Source organism: Euleptes europaea, chromosome 13 (assembly GCF_029931775.1).
Source record: "Euleptes europaea isolate rEulEur1 chromosome 13, rEulEur1.hap1, whole genome shotgun sequence".
NCBI lineage: Eukaryota > Metazoa > Chordata > Lepidosauria > Squamata > Sphaerodactylidae > Euleptes > Euleptes europaea.
The window spans coordinates 8,347,739-8,369,177 of NC_079324.1; the positions used below are offsets into that span (position 1 = coordinate 8,347,739).

Here is a 21,439-nt window from a genome sequence, read left to right on the forward strand (position 1 = left end):
CCTTCCTTGCCCCACAACAGACACCCTGTGAGCTACGTGGGGCTGAGAGAGCTCTAAGAGCTGTGACTAGCCCAAGGTCACCCAGCTGTCTTCATGTGTAGGAGCGGGGGACCAACCTGGTTCACCAGATTAGCGTCTGCTGCTCATGTGGAGGAGTGGGAATCCAACCCAGTTCTCCAGATTAGAATCCACTGCTCCAAACCACCGCTCTTAACCATTACACCACGCTGGCTCTCAGTAGACTCCCCCATTAAAAGATAAATGTATAAGATGTGTGTGCCTCTAGCTTCACATCATTTCAGGCACACCCTCGTTTACTTTTGGGCATGTTGTTGGAGGCTTGGAGCTGACAAGAGCACTCAGGACCTGAATGCCAGATGAAAAGGAACTAACTCACTCTTCTTCATAACATTACAGGAGGGAAACAATGCCCCTTCTAATGGTGCAGGCTCCTTACTGATCGGGAAAATTAATGCTGAAAGCAATCCCCTAGAGGAAGAGTTGGCTGCGGGCCACAGCTTGCTAAGAATGAATGTCTCAAGGTATTCACGGTGGCAGGATGGAAACAATCGTCTCATCGATCCAAGGCAGAGGTCTCCTTGGCCTTCCACCCACATGTGAACATTGAGCATCCTGAAGCTGATCTGTTCTTAATTTGGGTTTATTTACAGTCAAGGCAGCCTTACAAATAAGTCACATCAGCCCACTGCCAGGGAGGCACATCTGATGATCTTCCGCCCCCAGCTTCCTCCTAACACCAGCAATAATCTATCCTCACAATCAGCCTGGCTGGAGTGGAGGGGCCTTTGCTCTCAAATTACCCGCCTGACTCACCTTCATTACCGGTAGTCTAAAAACTCTCTCTGTGTGTGTGTGTGTGTGTGTGTGTGAGGGGGAGTAAACTGAAAACAAAAAAAAGGGCTGTTTTCTTTTCCTATTCTCCCCTACTTTGGAAGCAGCAAGTGTTTTATCTCCTTTTCCACTGTGGTTTCCCCAATCAACAACATTGTAGCTCCATAGTGGGCAGCAAAGAAGAACTAGGAACAAATCTCTACACATTTTGAGACTCTTGACTCTACTTCGAGGGAATCTACATCAGACAAGCATGTATAAATGAACACGTATGGACACAGACATATAAAACAAATTGCCCTCCTCCCAGAAACTTACAAAATGGCCGTATCCATAGCTTTTCATGGGGTTTACAGGAACATCCATAATTAAACATGTCGGTGTCCATTTTCAATATCACTGTTGTTTAGGACAACTTGACTACTAGAACTATTCCTTTCCTGATCAAGGGTCTGATTTGGAATAAGCAGCTTTGTAAAAGAAAGAATAAAATACAGGGTTCTTTTATTAGTTACAGAGACTTCATGGTGGTGGAAAGTGCCATCAAGGCAAGAGATGAACAGAGGTGGTTTGCCGTTACCGGCCTCTGCATAGCAACCCCTGTCTTCCTTGGTGGTCTCCCATTCAAGTACTAATCAGGGTTGACCCCGCTTAGCAGCTGAGATCTGAAGAGATTGGGCTCGCCTGGGCCATCCAGGTCAGGAAACAAGAAATCCTACATGTCTCATGAGGGGTATGAGAACACTAGTAGGGTTTTCAAGGCAAGAGACTAACAGGAGTGGTTTGCCATTGCTTGCTTCCACATAGCAACCCTGGGCTTCTGTAGTGGTCTCCCATCCAAGTACTAACCAGGGCCGTCCCTGCTTAGCTTCCAAGATCTAATTAGATCAGGCTAGCCTGGGCCATCCAGGTTAGGGCTATAGAGGCTTACTAATCTATTTTTAAAAAAACTAGCAAGCAAATGAATAACAATTTAAGTCACGTATATGCCTGACAGCTCCCTTCATGTGTTTTAGTGATGGCAGCCTTGATGAAGAGCCAATGGGATTGAAACTGATGGGGATTTATTTTGTCTTAATAAAGCACTCATTCTGCATTTTGTTCCTGCATGACGTGCTGATTTTTGCAGTTCCCCACCAACCCTACTTTATTTTAATTCCAAAACGTCATGCCCGGCCACTTCGGTTTGGCTCCCAGAAGCAACACAGGTTTTTGATGAGCTCACTGAAAGTCAACGTTGGATAGGACTGAATTGGCACGATTTTCAACTAATTTCTGAAACACGACTAACCTCAGAGAGTCAGCATGCTGTAGGAGAGTCAGCGTGGTGTAGTGGTTAAGAGCAGTGTTTTGGAGCGGTGGACTCTGACCTGGAGAACCAAGTTTGATTCCTTATTCCTCCACATGAGCGGCGGAGGCTAATCTGGTGAACTGGATTTGTTTCCCCACTTTTACACAGGAAACCAGCTGGGTGACCTTGGGCTAGTCACACTCTCTCAGCCCCACCTACCTCACATAGTGTCTGTTGTGGGGAGGGGAAGGGAAGGTGATTGTAAGCCAGTTTGATTCTCCCTTAAGTGGGAGAGAAAGTCGGCATATAAAAATCAACTCTTCTTCTTCTCAGCAGACGTGTACTTTTTTGTTTTGTTTTGCAGTGCCGTCTGCTGCCTTTTTGTCCCTCTAGCTGCTGCTGCTTTCCACTGGCATTTTTTTGGCCACCTCCTGTACCCGCACTATCTGTTACCTCATCTACCCACACTTCTATTAGTTCAAACAGCTGTAGCAACTCACATTATTTTGCAGACAAGTATCCTTGACCGTAACCATCTCATTACATCAAAAATTAATAGGAGAGCAGGGCTTGAGTTAGACAAGGCCTGAAACCTCTCAGAAACAGGTATGGATCTCTGAGATAGTATCCTACAAAGCTGTAGATAGTTCCAGAGTGCAGGAAGAGGTTTTCCCAAGCTGGGATCCACAGATGGGAGATGCCTGGGAATTGGTAAGAGCAATCTCCCCTTCACATATCTGAAGAAACGAGCTGTGACTTATGAAAGCTCATATTGAAATAAAAGTTGGTCTTTAAGGTGCTACTGGACTTTTGTTTTATTCTTCTACAACAGACTGTCAAGCACGGCCTGTTGTTTAAGGGAGTGGTGGTCTACTAAGATGACATTCTAATCTACTCCAAGACTTATGAAGAACATGTTGCCATGGTTAGAGAAGTGTTACAGCGCCTCAGAGAGAACCAACTCTATGCCAAAGTGTCTAATTGCGAGTTCCACCGGGACCAACGGACTTTCCTAGGTTACATCATTTCGCACCAAGGGCTGGCCATGGATCCTGAAAAAGTGCGAGCCATGGTAGACTGGGAACCACCCTCCACCCGTAAGCAAGTGCAGCAAGGGTTCGCAAATTTCTATAGGGGGTTCCTCAACAACTTTGTTCAAGTTGCGTTACCCATCACCGACCTCCTTAAAACGAAGGGGAAGGGGAGTGCAGCTTCCCAGCCTGGCGCACAGGTGGAGTGGTCACCGGAGTGTCAAAGGGCTTTTGAGACTCTTAAACGGTTGTTTACAACTGAACCCGTGCTGCAGCATCCGGATTGTGGGCGGCCGTTCGTCGTTCAGGTACATGCTTCCGAGGTAGCCATGGGAGGGGGGGCTCTTGCAGTGGGGGGAAGACGGTCAGCTGCACCCCTGTGCATATTTTTCAAAACATTTTCCCAGTCCCAACTGAACTGGCCCATTTGGGAAAAAGAGGCCGCCGCAATAAAGCAGACTTTAACGGTGTGGAGACATTTTCTAGAGGGGGCAGACACCTCCTTTGAGGTGTGTATCGATCACAAGAACTTAGAAGCCTTAACGGGGACCCGCAAGCTCTCCTCCAAACAGGTGCGATGGGCGGATTTCTTTTCCAAGTTCAATTTCGTAATCCGCCATGTCCCAGGGAATCAAAACCAGCTGGTGGATGCTTTGTCCTGGCTTCCCCAATACTCAAGTAAGCTGGAGCGCCCCACAGAGTCCCTTTTCACTCCTGCACAGAGGGGTCTGACGCCTACGTTAGCCATGCAGACCCGTGCCCAAGCACAATGGTCGCTCGAGGTTATGGACGTACCACACCCGAGTGAGACGCTAGCCCCCCTCCCTCCATCACAGCAGACTGAAGTCTTGGGGAAACCCGCGAGCCCTACTCCCGAGGAGCCTCCAGAATCTTCTTCCCCATTTTCTCTCCCGGAGGGACTACCTAATTCCTTCAGAGACGCGTTGGCCCAGGGTTGCCAAACGGAACAGTTAACCAATGCCTTTCCTGCAAATCTTGTTAAGAGGGGGGAGCTGTGGTTTAAAGACACCAAATTGTACGTGCCTGAAATACTTCGGAGGGAGGTGTTGAGTCTTGCTCATGGGGCAAAGTCTGCAGGACATTTTGGTTTCGTAAAGTCACTACACCTACTCTGTCGGCAGTTTTGGTGGCTGAAAATGCGATCGGACTTAGATGCCTTCAATCGCAGTTGCCCCACCTGTGCCATCGCCAAACGGCCCCCAGGAAAGCCCCCCGGATTGTTGCAGCCATTGGAAACACCCTCAAGGCCGTGGGAAGTTATTGCCATGGATTTCATGACTGATCTCCCTCTCAGCAGGGGGGAAACGGTACTATGGGTGGTGACGGATCTATTTTCCAAACAAGTACATTTGGTTCCTTGTGCGGGCTTGCCCTCCGTCCCAAAATTGGCCCGCTTATTTGTGTCACATGTCTTCAAATATCATTCGTTCCCACGTAAGGTGGTCTCCGACCGCGGGCCTCAATATGTGGCCAAATTTTGGAGGGCTTTTCTCAAGTTGATGGGGGTGGAGCAGGGGCTCTCAAGTGCATTCCATCCTCAGACCGATGGGCAGACCGATGGGCAGATGCGGTGTTGGAAGGTTATCTACGGTGTTATGTTAATTACCATCAAGACGACTGGGTCGACCTCCTACCTTTTGCAGAGTGTGCTTATAATAATGCTCTACATCAATCTACGGGATTTAGCCCGTTCTACGGTGTACGGGAGAGAGTTCGGGCCCCTAGGCAGTATCGACATTACAGGGGAGGAGGGGGGCGCCGACATAGGCGAATGGGTCCAGACAATTCAGACCACCTGGCCGTGGTTGCAAAAGAATTTGGAACGGGCTAAACGAAAGTACAAGGTTCAAGCAGATAAACATTGTTCGCCTGGTTGGGAAATCCAGGTGGGGGATCTTGTGTACCTGTCCACCAAAAACCTATGTTCCCTGTGCCCCTGCAGGAAACTCAGTGAAAAGTATGTAGGACCTTTTCCCGTATCGAGAATCATCAATAAAGTGACCGTAGAGCTCTCCCTCCCCAAGGTTCTGAGAAAGGTACATCCAGTGTTCCATGTTAGTCTTCTTAAACAACATGCACCCTCGCCCGAATGGCACCCAGAAGCTCCTCCAGAGGTGCTTAGCATGGTGGGAGGGGAGGAACACTTTGAAGTTTCCAAGAACCTCGATTCCCGTATCCACAGGGGGGTGCTACAGTATCTGGTTCATTGGAAACACTTCGGTCCTGCGTACGATGAATGGGTGGTTCACCACCACGTTTCTGCCCCCTGGCTAGTCCGCCAGTTCCATGCATCATACCCTGATAATCCCTCCCTGTCCGACATGGGAGGTGGGGAGGGGCCTTAGAGGGGCAGAATGTCAGGCACGGCCTGGTACCCACCAACAGGGGAAACAGCGGACAGACCAGATGGCTTTTCAAGGTTGTCCTGTTATTCAGTTTTACTTTGTTTTGACTTTGATGTTCTCTGGGAACCAGGAACCGTTATCTATATTACCTAGGCAACCCAGAAAGTCTCCTTTCACCTTTATATCGTTTGCACCCTACGCCCTCCCTCATTAGTGTCCTCGCTGTTTCCAAGTCAATTTCTGAAACTCACTGTGTATTTTCTAAATAAACCAACTTTCTATGGAGTTCCTGTCTAGAGGTCGGTTATTGGGATTTGCCTAGTGAGCGCAGAGCTGACACAGACTGCATTTTCCCACTGACCCATGAGACACCATGTTAAAAAAAACCCTTGCAATTGCCAAGAAAACACAAGGATTAATCTGACTGGAAGTATCATATTGAAGAACTGGGGGGGGGGGTGTTTCTATACAATGTATGACATACCTCCCAGTCCAGAACTGAGGCCTGCCACTGAGCAATCTTGTCAATGTTTTCCAGCCTCCTTTTCCTCTCGTTTATCTGCTGAGTCACATTCCTCATGACTGCGAGGGCTGCAGCCACGTATCTGTAGTCACTGTGGGAGGGAAAGGCAGGCTGTAAGATCACACGGAATATGCCACGGACATTGCAGCAGATACGTGGTGTATTCTTTGTATCCCAGACAAGTTGGCACAAACATGACCCCCCAACCCCCCCGTATCTGTGGTTGAACATCTGTGGTTGATGGTTCTCCATTTTCACCAGACCATATTTTGCTATGGAAGGCTATGGTCTCATTTGAAAAAAGGGATTTCCTTCTGTACTGGAAAACTATTGGCCACCCCCTCTCCCCCAAGTACAAATTTGTACAGAGTAATGCAAGGCACGAACTGGGTGGTTGTGAAAATGGCTTGAAGCAATTGTGATCACAGTGATGGGACATGGAGCTTCTTTGATGTTGGGAGTTACTGTCAGCTAGGCAGTTCCACAAGGGAAAACGTGTGTGTGCATTTGTAGGAGGTCTGGATAAAAATACTTCTTACATAAGCAACCCGTCTGTAAATAGGAGATGTTACAGCATGTTGACTAAGACTAAAAGTCCCTGTCCAGATCTCAACTCAGCCATTGTGTGGCCTTAAGCAAGCTACTATTATCTGGTGCTGGAAGGTACTGTCAAGTTGCAGCTGACTAACAAAGGCCTTGTAGGGGTTTCAAGACAAGAGATGCACCAAGTTGCTTTGCAACTGCCTGCCTCTGTGTAGCAACCCCAGACTTCCTTGGTGGACTCTCATCCAAGTATTGATCAGGGCCGACACTGCTTAGCTTCCACTATCTGACTAGGTCGAGCTCGCCTGGGCCACCGGGCATATTACCTAACATAAGCCAAATCTGCAGTATGAGTGAAATAGCACTGGCCTACCTTACAGGGGTGCTCTGAGAATTACAATGTAAGTGAAATCATTTAATTCTTGAAATGTCATGTATATTTTGTTTATTTAAAGTTCTTTTCTCCTGCCTTTGTACCAAGACTGAAGATAAGCTGCAGCTGCTAAAGATAATCTTTGAAGGTTTTCAGGGGGGGCGGAAACCCCTTCCCATCATATTAATTTTTCAGCTCTCCTTTTGAAACAGTTTGCTTATATTGCCCTAATTTTCTCACTTCTGCAAGCAGTCAAGAAACTCAGTCTATGGGACTCCTGATAAGCAGTTAGACCAAGTTTGCACTCCACCTCCATTTTCTCCCACTGACCACAGAGACTGGCTCTGCCACGGAGAGCACCCCCCAGATATATGGTTAAATCAGGGGTCCCCAACATGCTCCCCACAGCGCCCACTGACACCTTTCCTGGTGCCCAAGGATCTTCACTGCGTGGTTGAAGGTAAGCGGCAGCAGCCATTTTGTGACTGGCTTTGCCTCCTGTAGCCATTTTGCGGCTGTGCCCACCATGCCGTGTCAGAATTCCAGAGATGCCCGCAGACTCAAAAAGTTGGGGGACCCCCAGGTTAAATGGAAGCAGCCAGCAACACAGTGCAGACATTGGGTTGGAGCCAGACCCAGCCAGCGATTCCCAATGATTACCCCCTCTTGCTGCGGATCCCCCTCCAGGGTCCTCTACCCGTCAGAAACATTTTGTGAAGATCAGTGGGCCGGAGGGGGAGGCAGGACGTTCCATTCTGCCGCTGGAAAAATTCATCTTGATCCGACCCTTTGACGCTGCTAGAAAGACTGCCTGACCTAGTCATTCCAGACTCCACTGCTGTAGGAAATCTGGACTAGTTACCCTTGCAAGGCTGGCAAAAAAGATGCATTCTGATCAGATATTGATCAGTTACTTCTCAAGCTGAAACCCCTCGTATCTTCTTCTGAGCCTCTGCTTGGGCAGCAGCCTTGTCTGCCGGCTGGCCAGATACTTCCCAAGACTCTTCCTACTTTATGACCTGCCCCTCCCTGTCTTCTCACCTCCACCCAGCCCCTCTGCTAGGCTTTCCCAGCATCTCTTCCTGAATTCCATCCCCCCTTCTCTGCAACATAGCCTCAACCATTGTGGTTTCCTGGTTCCCATATCCTAGTGCTGACCAATGCTTTACCCAGAAACACACATTTTGTTTTGATCTTGGTATTCTGGATGGAACTGCCCCAACTGGCAACTCTCAACAGCACTGGTGTGTGCACGCTGGGGTTTATGAATCCCATGCTCAAGAAAGCGCTTGTCTCTCGTCTATGCAGAGGAGCTTCTATGCTTCTCTGTAGCCTGCCCTTATTACTCAGTGCAAAGGAAGATATTTCCTGGCTCCCGAGCAAACTTGTCTCTCAAGCTGTGGTCTCATAATGGATTAGAACAGCAAATTCAAATGCACAGCTTGCTGGCTGGAGACAGCAAAGAATGAATGGGCAATGAGAAACAGATCTGGCAGCCCTGAAGACATCAGGTCAGAGCCAGCCAGATCAGCTGTGCCGTGACAGGTCTGGTCTGTTTGTGGCCACGGAGGGATTCTGGGAGAGCCGGATTCGCTCTCGCCATGGATGAAGGCAAAGCCGTATCTTCTGCTTCTTGGATTTGTGGGAGTGTAGCTGTACTGAATGAAAATAGCCTCCTCTCAGGACCAGCCAGGACTATGATCAGTCATTTGAAAAAGTGATACTGGAATCAATGTTATTGATTTCCACCTTATGCTTTACTTTCCATTCCAAGAGACCTTGATGTGTATTTCAACTGGTGAGCAGACAGCACCGCCTGTCACTGGAATTTATGATTAACTCAGGGCTCTATTGACTGTTGACTAATGAGATAAATGCAGAATGTGGCTGAGCAGAGGCTCTCTCCTTTCCTGCTCTCCTCTGGAGGTAAGCTATCATTATATGTAATTCTGGATATGGCCTTAGATGTTGATCATTAAATCCACAGATTCGGCCATGTAGAATTACAGAATCATAGAGTTGGACGGGACCACCTTGTCCAACCCTCTGCACAATGCAGGAAATTCCCAACTACCTCCCCCTCACACCCCCAGTGACCCCTACTCCATGCCCAAAAGATGGCCAAGAAGCCTCCCTCTTATGATCTGCCTAAGGTCATAGAATCAGCATTGCGGACAGATGGCCACCTAGCCTCTGCTTAAAAACCTCCAGGGCAGGAGCACTTACCACCTCCCGAGGGAGTCTGTTCCACTAAGGAACCGCTCTGCTAGAAAATTCTTCCTAATGTCTAGACAGAAACTCTTTTGATTTAATTTCAACCCATTGGTTTAATTTCAACCCTTCTGGAGCAACAGAAAACAACTCTATATGACAGCTCATCAAGTACTTGAAGATGGTTATCATGTCCCCTCTCAGTCTTCTCCTCTTCAGGCTAAACATACCCAGCTCCTTCAACCTTTCCTTATAGGACCTGGTCTCCAGACCCCTCACCATCTTTGTTGCCCTCCTCTGGACACGTTCAGCTTGTTTACATCCTTCTTAAATTGTGGTGCCCAAAACTGAACACAATACTCTAGGTGAGGTCTAACTAGAGCAGAATAAAGCGATACCATCACTTTGCGTGATCTGGACACTATACTTCTGTTGATACAGCCCAAGATCGCATTTGCCTTTTAAGCTACCGCATCACACTGCTGACTCATGTTCAGTGTTTGGTCTACTAAGACCCCAAGATCCTTTTCCCTCACACTACTGCTAAGACAAGTCTCTCCCATCCTATAATTGTGCATTTGATTTTTCCTACCTAAATGCAGAACTTCACATTTATCTCTGTTGAAATGCATTTTATTGGTTTTAGCCCAATTCTCTAGCCTGTCAAGATCATCCTGTATCCTGGCTCTGTCTTCTATCTCATTTGCTACCCCTCCCAATTTAGTATCAACTACTAATTTAATAAGCATCCCCTCTATCCCATCATCCAAATCCTTTATAAAGATGTTGAACATGATTTCATGATTCCTTGCTTCAACAGTTCCCAGGGAAGCCACTGCAGGAGAGGATCCTGGAGGCTTCAGGACTGCATCCAGACGTTACACAAAAATAGGATTTGCTGCTACTGGAACATGTTTTGGAAGTCTCTGAGCTCTCCCTCTCCCACCTCCCATTGTGGGCAGCTTGGAAACTGAAGATTTTCTGGTTCTCATCAAACCAATCTATTGTGATATTTGAATGGGATGAGATGGGAAATGAGGGTCTTCTGTGCTGCCTACAAACTTTGGTCTAATCCCAGTTTGGCATCCTGACTTGTAGGCAAGAGAGCAAACCGCAGTTTGTTGTTTTATTCAATAGGGATGTCATGACAAATGGTGGGAGCGCTCAATCTTCACACTGCACACAATAGAAGGAGAGCCCATGAGCCGTAGAACTTCCTATTTTTCTTTCCATAATGGCAAACTGTGTTTTCCTGGTATATCTGAACATTGCCATGGATTTAGTAAGAGTGGTTTACAAATATCAAAATTGAGCAGGGTGCAGGGGGGATCCTGACGCTCCAAGACTATCTGTAAAGCAGTGGCAGTGACCCCTATTATGGGCTAAATTGGAATCCTCCTCCTTCGACAGGAGGCTTCTCTTCCTCATAAGTGCCCTGCATAATCAGACCACATTAAGAGTAAGATGCAGTAGGGAAGGACACCTCACAGACCCAGTCTACACCTATAAGGGAGTCAGGCAGGGCTGCCTTTTAGCCCCTGCATTATTTATTTACTACATAAACAACATCCCCAACTGCCTAAATGAAGCTGATCTGCATCCCCCTAAACTGGCACATCGGCATATTTTGGTTCTATTGTATGCAGATGACACCGTTATATTATCCAGAACCCCTATAGGACTTAAAAGAGCTCTTGCCAGATTCGCCTTATATTGCGACAACGAAAAACTAACCATCAATTTTCAAAAAACAAAGATAATGGCTTTTGGCAAACGCCCAAAACTTAGAGTCTGGAACTTAAAAGGGCATAGGCTGGAGCAGGTGAACATCTTTAAGTATTTGGGAGTAGTCCTACAGGCTTCAGGCTCCAAGCAGGCCCACAGTAACTATGTGGCCAGCCTGGGGGATAGATCAGTCTACAGTATAACCAAATTCCTCAGCACAAAGGGGGCGGACTTCATCCCAGCAGCTCTCAAACTATATCAGGCCAAAACACTGGCACACCTGCTCTATGGAACACATCTCGGACCCCCCTCTTCTTGTTTCGCACCACTGGAACGAGTCCAGTCTGAGTTTCTTAGACTGGTTCTCCAGGACCCTAGATGTGTATCAAACCCCTTGGCACGCCTAGAAACAGGGATGCTAAGAGTAGAAGCAAGAGTGTGCATATCATCCTTCCTCCTATGGTTAAAAATAAAACTCAATCCCCATGGTCTTCTTCCCCTGATTCTAATTGACAACTTTGAATCCAAATGGCAAAAGGCCGTGAAAAGCAAGTTGGAGAGTCTGGGTCTCTCCCCCCAGGCTTTGCTGAAGATGGGTAGAGATCAAGCAAAGAAAATTATAACCCAGAGAGTTAATGATATTGAAAGGCAGTCTGACTTGCTGAGGGCACCCGGATTTATGTCCACCCCTATGACCAGATACATTCCGGCCCCAGCTGCCTACCTTTCCATTTTGGAAATCCACACCCATAGAAGGGCATTCACTCTAACCAGGTGTTCAGCCCTACCTTCTGCGGTCTTACAGGGAAGGTATAATAAGATCCCAAGCTCAGAGAGATTTTGTCCATGCAATTCTGGGGAAGTTGAAACACTGGATCACATGTTTCTTAGATGCCCGTTCTACAAGGCTGCCCGTTCTATGCTGACTCGATCCATGTCTGAGAAAATTTCAGGATATTCTGATAAATTTCAGGTTAGGAAGCTCCTCTCGGAGGAAAATCCCCACCAAATTAGTGAGGTCACCAAATTCTGTGCAGCAATCTATAAACGTCGTCAAAGTCTTTTATGATAAAATCCAAAGAAATTACGGGAAACGAAGAAGAGAGAGGGGGTAAAAAGTCTTTTTTTTTAATATGTCAAAATGTTTATTTTTTACCTAACTGTAAATTATTTTAATTATACAGTGAGGGGGAAAAGTATTTGATCCCCTGCTAAATTTGCCCGTTTGCCCTCTGACGAAGAAATGACCAGTCCCTAATTTTAATGGTAGGTTTATTGTAGCTGTGAGAGACAGAATAACAACAGGAAAACCCCCAGAAACCCAGAAGAGAAAAGTCAGAGATTGATGTGCATTATAATGAGTGAAATAAGTATTTGATCCCCTATCAACCAGCCAGATTAGGGTTAGGTAGGGCTGTTGATTCGGTTCGGCCCGAACTGAAAATCAGCCAAATTTCCCTTGATTCGGCGGTTTTTAGTTTGGGACGAACCGAACTCAAAAATGGCGGGCAACCGGGGGGGCCGAATTCAGCGAGTTCGGGAGTTCACGAATAAATCCGGCAAATTCGGCCGTCAGTAAGCAGCATAACCTTCAGTAAGCAGCATTCTCCTCCCCTGGCCAATCAGTGGCCAAGCTGGGTCTTCTTCTAGCCAATCAGTCAGGATTGAGTACTGGAGGAATCAGCTGATGTGCGGCCCGGCCGGTGAGAGAGAGAGAGAGAGGGAAATCTTCGTGTGTGTGTGCGGGGGTGCTTGTGCACATTCATTCCTTTCCATGGCTGCAGGGGGCGCATTTTTTGGGGTACAAACCCCAAACTTTCAGGGGATATTCAGACAAGCCTTCTTAAGAAACCACCCAAGTTTTGTAAGCATTGGGTCAGGGGGTCCCGAGATATGGGCTTCCCCCCTTTTTCTTTCCATGGCTGCAGGGGGCGCATTTTTGGGTGTGTCGACCCCAAACTTTCAGCGGAGCATCAGACAAGGCTTCTTAAGAGACCCCCCAAGTTTTGTAAACATTGGGTCAGGGGGTCCCGAGATATGGGCTCCACCCCTTTTTCCTCTCCCCCCTTTTCCATTTCCATGGCTGCAGGGGGTGCTTTTTTGGGGGTGCAGCCCCCAAACTTTTATCATAGCTTCAGACAATCCTTAAGAGACCACCCAAGTTTTGTAAAGATGGGTTCAGTGGGGGCAGAAATATAGGCTCCCCCCCTTTTCTCTTTCCGTGGCTGCAGGGGGCGCATTTTTGGGTGTGCCAATCCCAAACTTTCAGCGGAGCTTCAGACAAGGCTTCATAAGAGACCACCCAAGTTTTGTAAACATTGGGTCAGGGCCCCCTGAGATATGGGCTTTCCCCTTTTCCCTATTGGGATGAATGGATCACTCTCGAGAGATGCATACATATGGATCTCATATTGGATACAAATGGAATCATATTGGATTACCCAGCCTCCCAGCCGCTCCTGATGGAACAGAAGACAGCCACAGTAAGACCCCTTTGGGGGCTTTAATCTGTAATTTTTCTTTTCTCTCTGTGTGTGTGTGTGTGTGTGGGAAAGCAGAGTCTGCGTGTGTGTGGGGAGGGAGCAGTTTCTGTGGGTGGGGGGGGAAGCCAAAGGTGGCTTTTGCCGGTTCTGCCTGGGATGTGTGTTCCCCCTCCAGTCTCTCTCTCCCTGGTTTGAGGGGGGGCTTCATTTTTATGTCTTCAGGTTTTCCCTCATTCATAAGATCAGTTAGGTTATTTTGATGCTTGCTCAAAACTGGTTTTCAAATGGTGACTTAAAGAATGCATCTGCCTGGTCCCAAGTCCAATGCAAAAGGAGAAATTCCACCCCCTCCTGCTCATTATGCATAGCTAGCTGCCTCTGTCCCTTTCCATGGTTTGCAAACTCCCAGGTGTCAGGTGTTGCTTTGCACTGTTGCAAAGGTGCTTGTGTTGCTTTGCACTGTTGCATTGCGTGCTTGTGTTGCTTTGCAGTTGTATTGTGTTGCTTTGCACTGTTGCATTGCGTGCTTGTGTTGCTTTGCAGTTGTATTGTTTTGCAAAATTCTTCACACCTGCCCCGCCCTTTGCATGTTTGCAAAGGTGTTGCTTTGCAGTTGTATTGCTTTGCAAAGTTCTTCACACCTGCCCCGCCATTTGCATGTTTGCAAAGGTGTTGCTTTGCAGTTGTATTGCTTTGCAAAGTTCTTAGCACCTGCCCCGCCCTTGCTCTCATCAGCTGTTTGTCGGGGCTGGGAGCTTTGTGCGTGGGCGGCAAGCTCTGCCCAGAGATGCACATTAAGGGTGGGGGGACCCCTTTCGGGGCCCATATCTCAGCCCCCCCTGACCCAATCTTTACAAAACGTGGGGGGTCTGGCAAGAAGGGTCCCTTGAAGCTCCTCTGAAAGTTTGGGACCTCTACCCCCAAAAATGCCCCCCCAGAGCCGCGGAAAGGCGCGGTTGTGTTTTTAATGGCTTTATTCGGCCGAATTTTTTTCCCGAACTTTGAATTCCCGCCGAATTGCACGGACCTGAAGCGGGGGAGTTCGGACTTCGGCATATCTCGAATCTAAACGGGCCGAATTCAGCCGAATCCGAACTATACCGAATTTTTTTTAATTCAACAGCCCTAGGGTTAGGGTTAGGGTTCTGCTGTCGACAGAAGCAATCAATCCATCCAATTCCAAACTAGCCACCATGACCAAGACCAAAGTGTTGTCCAAGGATGTCAGGGACAAGATTGTAGACCTGCACAAGGCTGGACTGGGCTACAAGACTATTGCCAAGCAGCTTGGTGAGAAGGTGACAACCCCAACCCTAACCCTAACCCTAACTGTCAACCTCCCTCGGTCTGGGGCTCTATGCAAGATCTCATCTCGTGGAGTTGCAATGATCATGAGAACGGTGATGAAGCAGCCCAGAACTACACGGGGGGAACTTGTCAATGATCTCAGGGCAGCTGGGACCATAGTCACCATGAAAACAGTTGGTAACACACTACGCCGTGAAGGACTGAGATCTTGCAGAGCCCGCAAGGTCCCCTTGCTCAAGACAGCACATGTACAGATCCGTCAGCAGTTTGCCAATGCACATCTGAATGACCCAGAGGAGAACTGGGTGAAAGTGTTGTGGTCAGATGAGACCAAAATCGAGCTCTTTGGCATCAACTCAACTCGCCGTGTTTGGAGGAGGAGGAATGATGCCTACGACCCCAAGAACACCATCCCCACCGTCCAACATGGAAGGGGACATATTATGCTTTGGGGGTGTTTTTCTGCTAAGGGGACAGGACACCTTCACCGCATCGAAGGGACGATGGACGGGACCATGTATCGTCAAATCTTGGGTGAGCACCTCCTTCCCTCAGCCAGGGCATTAAAAATAGGTCGAGGATGGGTATTCCAGCATGACAGTGACCCAAAACACACGGCCAAGGCAACAAAGGAGGGGCTCAAGAAGAAGCACATTAAGGTCCTGGAGTGGCCTAGCCAGTCTCCAGACCTTAATCCCATCGAAAATCTGTAGAGGGAGCTGAAGGTTCGAGTAGCTACACATCAGCCTCGAAATCTTACTGATTTGGAGAGGATCTGCAAATAGGAGTGGGACAAAATACCTCCTGAGATGTGTGCAAACCTGGTGGCCACCTACAAGAAATGTCTGACCTCTGTAATTGCCAACAAGGGTTTTGCCACCAAGTACTAAGTCATCTTTTGCAAAGGGATCAAATACTACTTCACTCATTATAATGCACATCAATCTCTGACTTTTGTCTTCTGGGTTTCTGGGGTTTTTCCTGTTGTTATTCTGTCTCTCACAGCTACAATAGACCTACCATTAAAATTATGGACTGGTCATTTCTTCGTCAGAGGGCAAACGGGAAAATTCAGCAGGGGATCAAATACCTTTTTCCCTCACTGTATATACTCTTTCAATTTAATATGACATAACTTAAATAATATCAATGTACCCGTGGTAACATTGTTGTTATGTTCAAAATCTTTATTGGCACAATGCCACAATAAATGTACTACTACTACAGTAGCAGTGAACCCAAATCTGGCAGCCTGCAGCCGTTTTATCAATAACTATCTTCTTTTTTTCCAGATGGCAAACACCTTTTCTGGCTATATTCCAATGTCCAGCTCATTAGTCCCTGCTGTACACATACCCACAGCTGAATCCAGGCTGCAGTTGTTGGCTAAACAACATTGGGTGGGATGCAATTTGGAGAGGTTGGAGGAGAAGTGCTTAACACCCCTGACTCTGCCTCCCCTTCTCCTCTGCAACCCATCCCTAAATCATTGCTTTTTGTCTCTCATCTGGGGCAAACACGTGTTTGGGAACACTAGCTGGGAGAAAAGCATCTTGTTAGAGAGGCATGTAGTAGGGAACCAGCATGAAGAGGATGGTTAATCACCCCAGTCTGGGCTCTATCGCCCACCTCCCTGAGAAGAGTGGGTCAAGAGAAGAGGCACAGATGTGATCAAAGAATCTGGGCCTTGGCCAGATGTTGATGGGGCACCATTTCTAGAAGCTACTAGTGCCTTGGCTTGGCCCCGATGGTTGGCACAATGACTTGTAAGCCTTGTAAAAATTGCATTTATGTTGAAAAGTGTATTGCCTTGTTTCACTTGCAAAGTTATGCAACCCTAGCCGGGAAACGCTGCCCTCCAGAGGGAGGCGCTTATTACAGGGGAGGCTGGGAAAAAGAGGTTTTGGGCCTGGCCTGAGGGAGACTCAACTAGAGGAGAAGCTGAGGATTGTCCTCCTGATGTTGTGGGGAGTTTAAGAAGGCTCTCCAGAGGAGAATGGGGACCTGCCTGCAGCTTGTGAGTCAGGACCCAGAGACTAAAGGGACTTCCTCCCCTTTCCCCACTGTCTTTGGGACTGGTTAATAAAATGGTTGTCCTCACTGTTTGTTTCACACTCCCAGTTTCACTTTACTGTTCCCCTCCCCTTTCAATCAATGTTATTTGTTTAAGTGTTCAAGTGTTCCAGGTTTTGAATGGGGGCATCTACAAATCCTGTGGTCACTAATCTGGCCCTTTTTACAGCAAAAAGGGTTACAGACTTCTCACCCTGTCATCAAAATGATAAGGAGCAGTCCGTTAGCTCCAAAGATGGGAGAAGGGTCAGATGTGACGTCCTCTGCCAGATGTGTAAATTAGGGCAGGCAGCCAGGCTGCGGATGACTCCCTCAGGCCTCTGCCAGGAGAACCAGCTGAACAGCACAAATATGATGGCAATGATAATGTGTGTTTTTAACCTCCCCCCGCCCCCCGGGGAGAAGATGAAAGAGTTCTGGTGGGCTGCTCCTGGATAATTCTTAACAGATGGGAAAGCTGGGGGGAATCGCTGGCAGCCGAGGCCTCCCTCCCCGCCTCTTCTCCCCTACAAAACCATGCTCCTGGTCTCAGTATTCAGGTCTTCCACCAAATATCTAGTGTGGCTCATGGAAAGTTTCCTTTGCACCCCAGTACAAATAAACATGATGAATTCCACCACATCTCCGTAGTGATGGTTGTGGGCCACAGCTCACCAGCTCTCACAACTGCTGCAATGTAGCCCAAATTTCTTGCCCTCTAAGCCCCAATTTTCAGGATCCTGTAACAGTTAAGGCTTCAAGGAAGAAATTCCAGGGGTTCCTCCACATGGAAATAGTTTAACCCCATTAAGTGAAAAGTTCGTTCTCCATAGTGCTAAGTCTGTGTCTAGATGTTACACAGGACACGTGGCTGCTGCTCTCTCTCCCCTGTAATGTCCAGCGTAGAGTTGTGCAAAAAATAATAATAATGGTAAATTTCGGGTTTGGGTTTATTGGGCCTGATTTTTTTCGGTAAACCCGGAATAAGTCGATACCCATACCAATAAATATCGGTATTTGGCTTATTTCCGGGTTTACTGAAAAATTCAGGTCTATTATAGTCTACGGGGATGTTTTTGAAGCTCCTGTAGGGGCATTTTTGGAGGTAGAGGCCCCAAATTTTCAGCGTGGCTGCAAGGGACTCTCCTTACCAGTAACCAAAGTTTGGTGAACTTTGGGATGGGGGGGCAATTTTATGGGCCCACAAAGGGCCCCCATTGTGTGCGCCCATGTGCACCCCCATTGGTTTTCAGGTTCAGAAGTTCAGTGTTGCCAAGGACTGGTAGAAAAAGCCGATTGGCAGGCTGGCGCCTCAAAGTCTGGGGGCTCCATTTGTATCTGGGGCGCACAGCATGATATCCATGCAAATTAGCTTCCAAACTGAGGAAAATGGCTTAAATGCGAGAAAAATAAGGCATGGAAAACATTTCTTTTGGTGGCAAATGACATCCTGTGAACAGTCCCTTATTGTGGTCACCAAAAGTCTGATTTCAAGAGATGTTCACGGTGTGGAAAAACAAAGCCTCTGCTTGGAGCGACCTTCAGTTTGAGAGCAGCTTTTTTTTGGGGGGGGGATGATATCGGAGCCAGCCAAAGTCATGACCATTGCAGCTCTTGTGAAGGAGATTGCTCATCCGCACGGGTGAGGAGTCTTCTTTAGAAGCCAGTCAAAAAAAGCTAGAAAAATGGGACAAAGCACTGAGCTGTGCCTATGATCAAAGGCGAATAACTGAATTTTTTTGGGAAATTGCCTATTTGGCTTCAGGGAGATCCCCAAGTTTTGGCGTTTGGTAAACCCGAATATTGCCGAAACAGCTAATTTTGGGTTTATTTTGGGGTCGGGTTTATCAATATGCACAACCCTAGTCCAGCAATAAATAAACTGTGACAAGATCACATCATGAATCAAGTTGCCTCATGTATTAGGACTCAATCCTACGGAAGACCTTATTTAAAGGTCATCAAAGCATGGCTAGATTCTTCCCCTCCTCAAAGATCAGGCTTAGCAAATAAACCCTATTCCTGGCTGCCACCCCCAACAACTAAATGACTCCGGAGAGTCTGAAGAAGAGGACCTATATGGGGACAGTTCTCAATGGGCCACGAGTTTTCGGACAAGTAAACCTCATCGTACCGGTGGCCCAGGAGAAGATGTTCACCTGTTACGAGCCCAAAATCGAGAGCTATCCGACCGTGTTGATCAACTCCAAGAGCTAATGGAACGTATGCTTCAGGACAACAGGCAGTTACAGCAAGCCCTGATAGCCCAGGCACAGCCCGTCCCAATACCGGGTCAGGGGATGCCAGTCCAACCACCCGCTAATGTGCCTGCGCCACCTCCGCCTCCCGGAGGTCTCGTTTTACCTGCACCCGGACCACCCGTGCAACCGGGTCAGCCTATGCCCGGTCCTTGGAAGCAACTCAAATTGAAAACTACGTACGATGGATCTCTTGAAACCCTACCCTGTTTCTTGCATCAGGTGGACAGCTTTATGCGAGAACAAGGACAGTTTTTCCCTACAGAGGACAGCCGGGTGCGCTATGTGGCTTCCCTTTTGACAGGTAAAGCAGCTGACTGGATGGTCCTCCAATTCGACACCCGATCCCGCTCTATCCGTTCCCTCAACAATTTCATGACTGCTCTACGGAGGAGGTTTGAGGATCCCTTTCTGGGGGAACGAGCCAAAGCGGAACTGTTACAACTAAGACTCTACTCCAGTTCGAGAATTTGCCGATGAATTTCAAAGACTGGCAAGCAAAATTGTGGGCTGGCCCGAAGCCACCCTAATTCACCATTTCAGGGAAGCCTTACACCCTGACGTTCTGAACTGGTCGTACATGCGGGGTGATCCCGAAACTCTTGAGGATTGGATTCTATTAGCCGAAGAGGTGGAAAGCCGCCGACGCTTTGTTTCCCTTGTCCGCCAAAAACACAAGGAGAAAAGCGTCCAAAAGCCCCAGCCCAAGGCACCACCCCCCAATCCACGAAAACCTGCGCGTCCACCCCAGGATCGCGAAACCCGATTTCAAAGAGGTGCCTGCCTCATTTGTGGGGAAATGGGTCACTTTGCGGCAGTCTGCCCATACCGCCCTGAACCCTTTCGTCCCAGCACGACAACCCGAGCCAGAGGACGACCACAACGCAGAGGCACCGCGGCCACCCGCAGCGCAGCGCCGGGAAGACCCACACCCTCTGCACTTCATGCTGAAGACTCAGCCATCCTGCCTACATCGAATGACCCCGCCGGGTCTCGGATTACAAGTGCCCCATTGGGGGACAACTTTCCCTCTTCTGATGAAGAGAACCCATGGAATTCTCCGGCTTTAAACCTGGAATCCCCCCTTGATTTGTCAAAAAACGGCTCCGGTCTGTGGTGAGTGGAGTGTCTCCACAGACCTCTGCAGTTTCTCCTGCTAAACCGAATACTCCCACTAAAGGAAGTAGAAACCACCGTTTATGTGGACGCAATTCTACAACACCATGAAGGTGGTCCCCAACTACCCGTTAAGGCACTCATTGACTCCGGTTGCAGTCGCACTCTCATAAACGAAGCCACATTTGCAGCACTCAAAGTCGAGTCCGAGGCTTTACCAGCCCCCGTCCAATTTGCCCAAATGGACGGGAGCCATTTCAAGGGGGCCCCCGTTGATCATCGCACCATAGGGGTGGCGATGGGAATTGGCTCCCACTGGGAGCAAATAGACTTTACCATAGCCCCTATCCGATTTGAAGTGGTTCTGGGAATTAACTGGATTAAAGGTCATAGTCCCAGTATAGACTGGGAGATGAACACGATCTCCTTTGCCAACCCCAAATGCGACCAGCACCGGCAGCAAGTTGCGCTGCTATCTCCACCCGCTCCAGCATTAATCTCCGATGTCCCACCACCGCCATCCCTCCCTCCTGTATACCAGGACTTTGCGGATGTCTTCAACATTAAAGAATGTGATGCCTTACCCCCCCACTGGACCACTGACTGTGCAATTGAAGTGGTGAAGGACTGCACATTAACCAAGAGTAAAATCTACCCTATGAGCGCTTCCGAGCGCACCGTACTACGGGACTTTTTAGACAAAAACCTTGCCAGAGGGTTCATTCGCCCATCGAATGCTCCCAACTCAGCCTCCGCATTTTTCGTCCGGAAAAAGGAGGGCGACCTACGCCTCTGCATTGACTTCAGAAAACTCAATGCAGTTACTCAAGCCAACGCCTATCCTATACCCCTAATATCAGATATATTAGGACAACTGCAAGAGGGACGTATTTTCTCTAAATTGGACCTAGTAGAAGCCTACTACCGCGTCCGTATCCGCGAGGGGGACGAACCCCTCACTGCCTTCTCTAGCTGCTTTGGAATGTTTGAATTCCTTGTGATGCCCTTCGGGTTAAAAGGGGCCCCGGGGGTCTTCATGCAACTCATCAATGAAATCCTTCATGATTTACTATACCGCGGGGTGGTGGTTTATTTAGACGACATTCTTATTTATTCAAAAACCATGGACGAGCACATCGCATTGGTCCGAGAAGTTCTACACCGCCTACGCAACCACCAACTCTTTGCAAAACTGGCTAAGTGCGAATTTCACCAAAGCAAAATAACTTTCTTGGGATATATAATCTCCCACCATGGCCTTAGCATGGACCCGGCAAAGGTCCGTTCCGTCCTCGATTGGACACCTC

General features: G+C 48.1%; 1 protein-coding gene across 2 annotated transcripts in view; it reads right to left on the reverse strand.

Annotated features, from left to right (window-relative positions):
- ARHGEF9 (Cdc42 guanine nucleotide exchange factor 9) overlaps positions 1-21,439 on the reverse strand; it is a 182,099-nt gene that overhangs the window by 44,070 nt on the left and 116,590 nt on the right. For both annotated transcript variants that reach the window (XM_056859261.1, XM_056859260.1), the window contains exon 6: positions 6,025-6,154. In XM_056859261.1, coding sequence (XP_056715239.1) covers positions 6,025-6,154 — 130 coding nt within the window. The remainder of the gene's footprint in view (positions 1-6,024; positions 6,155-21,439) is intronic.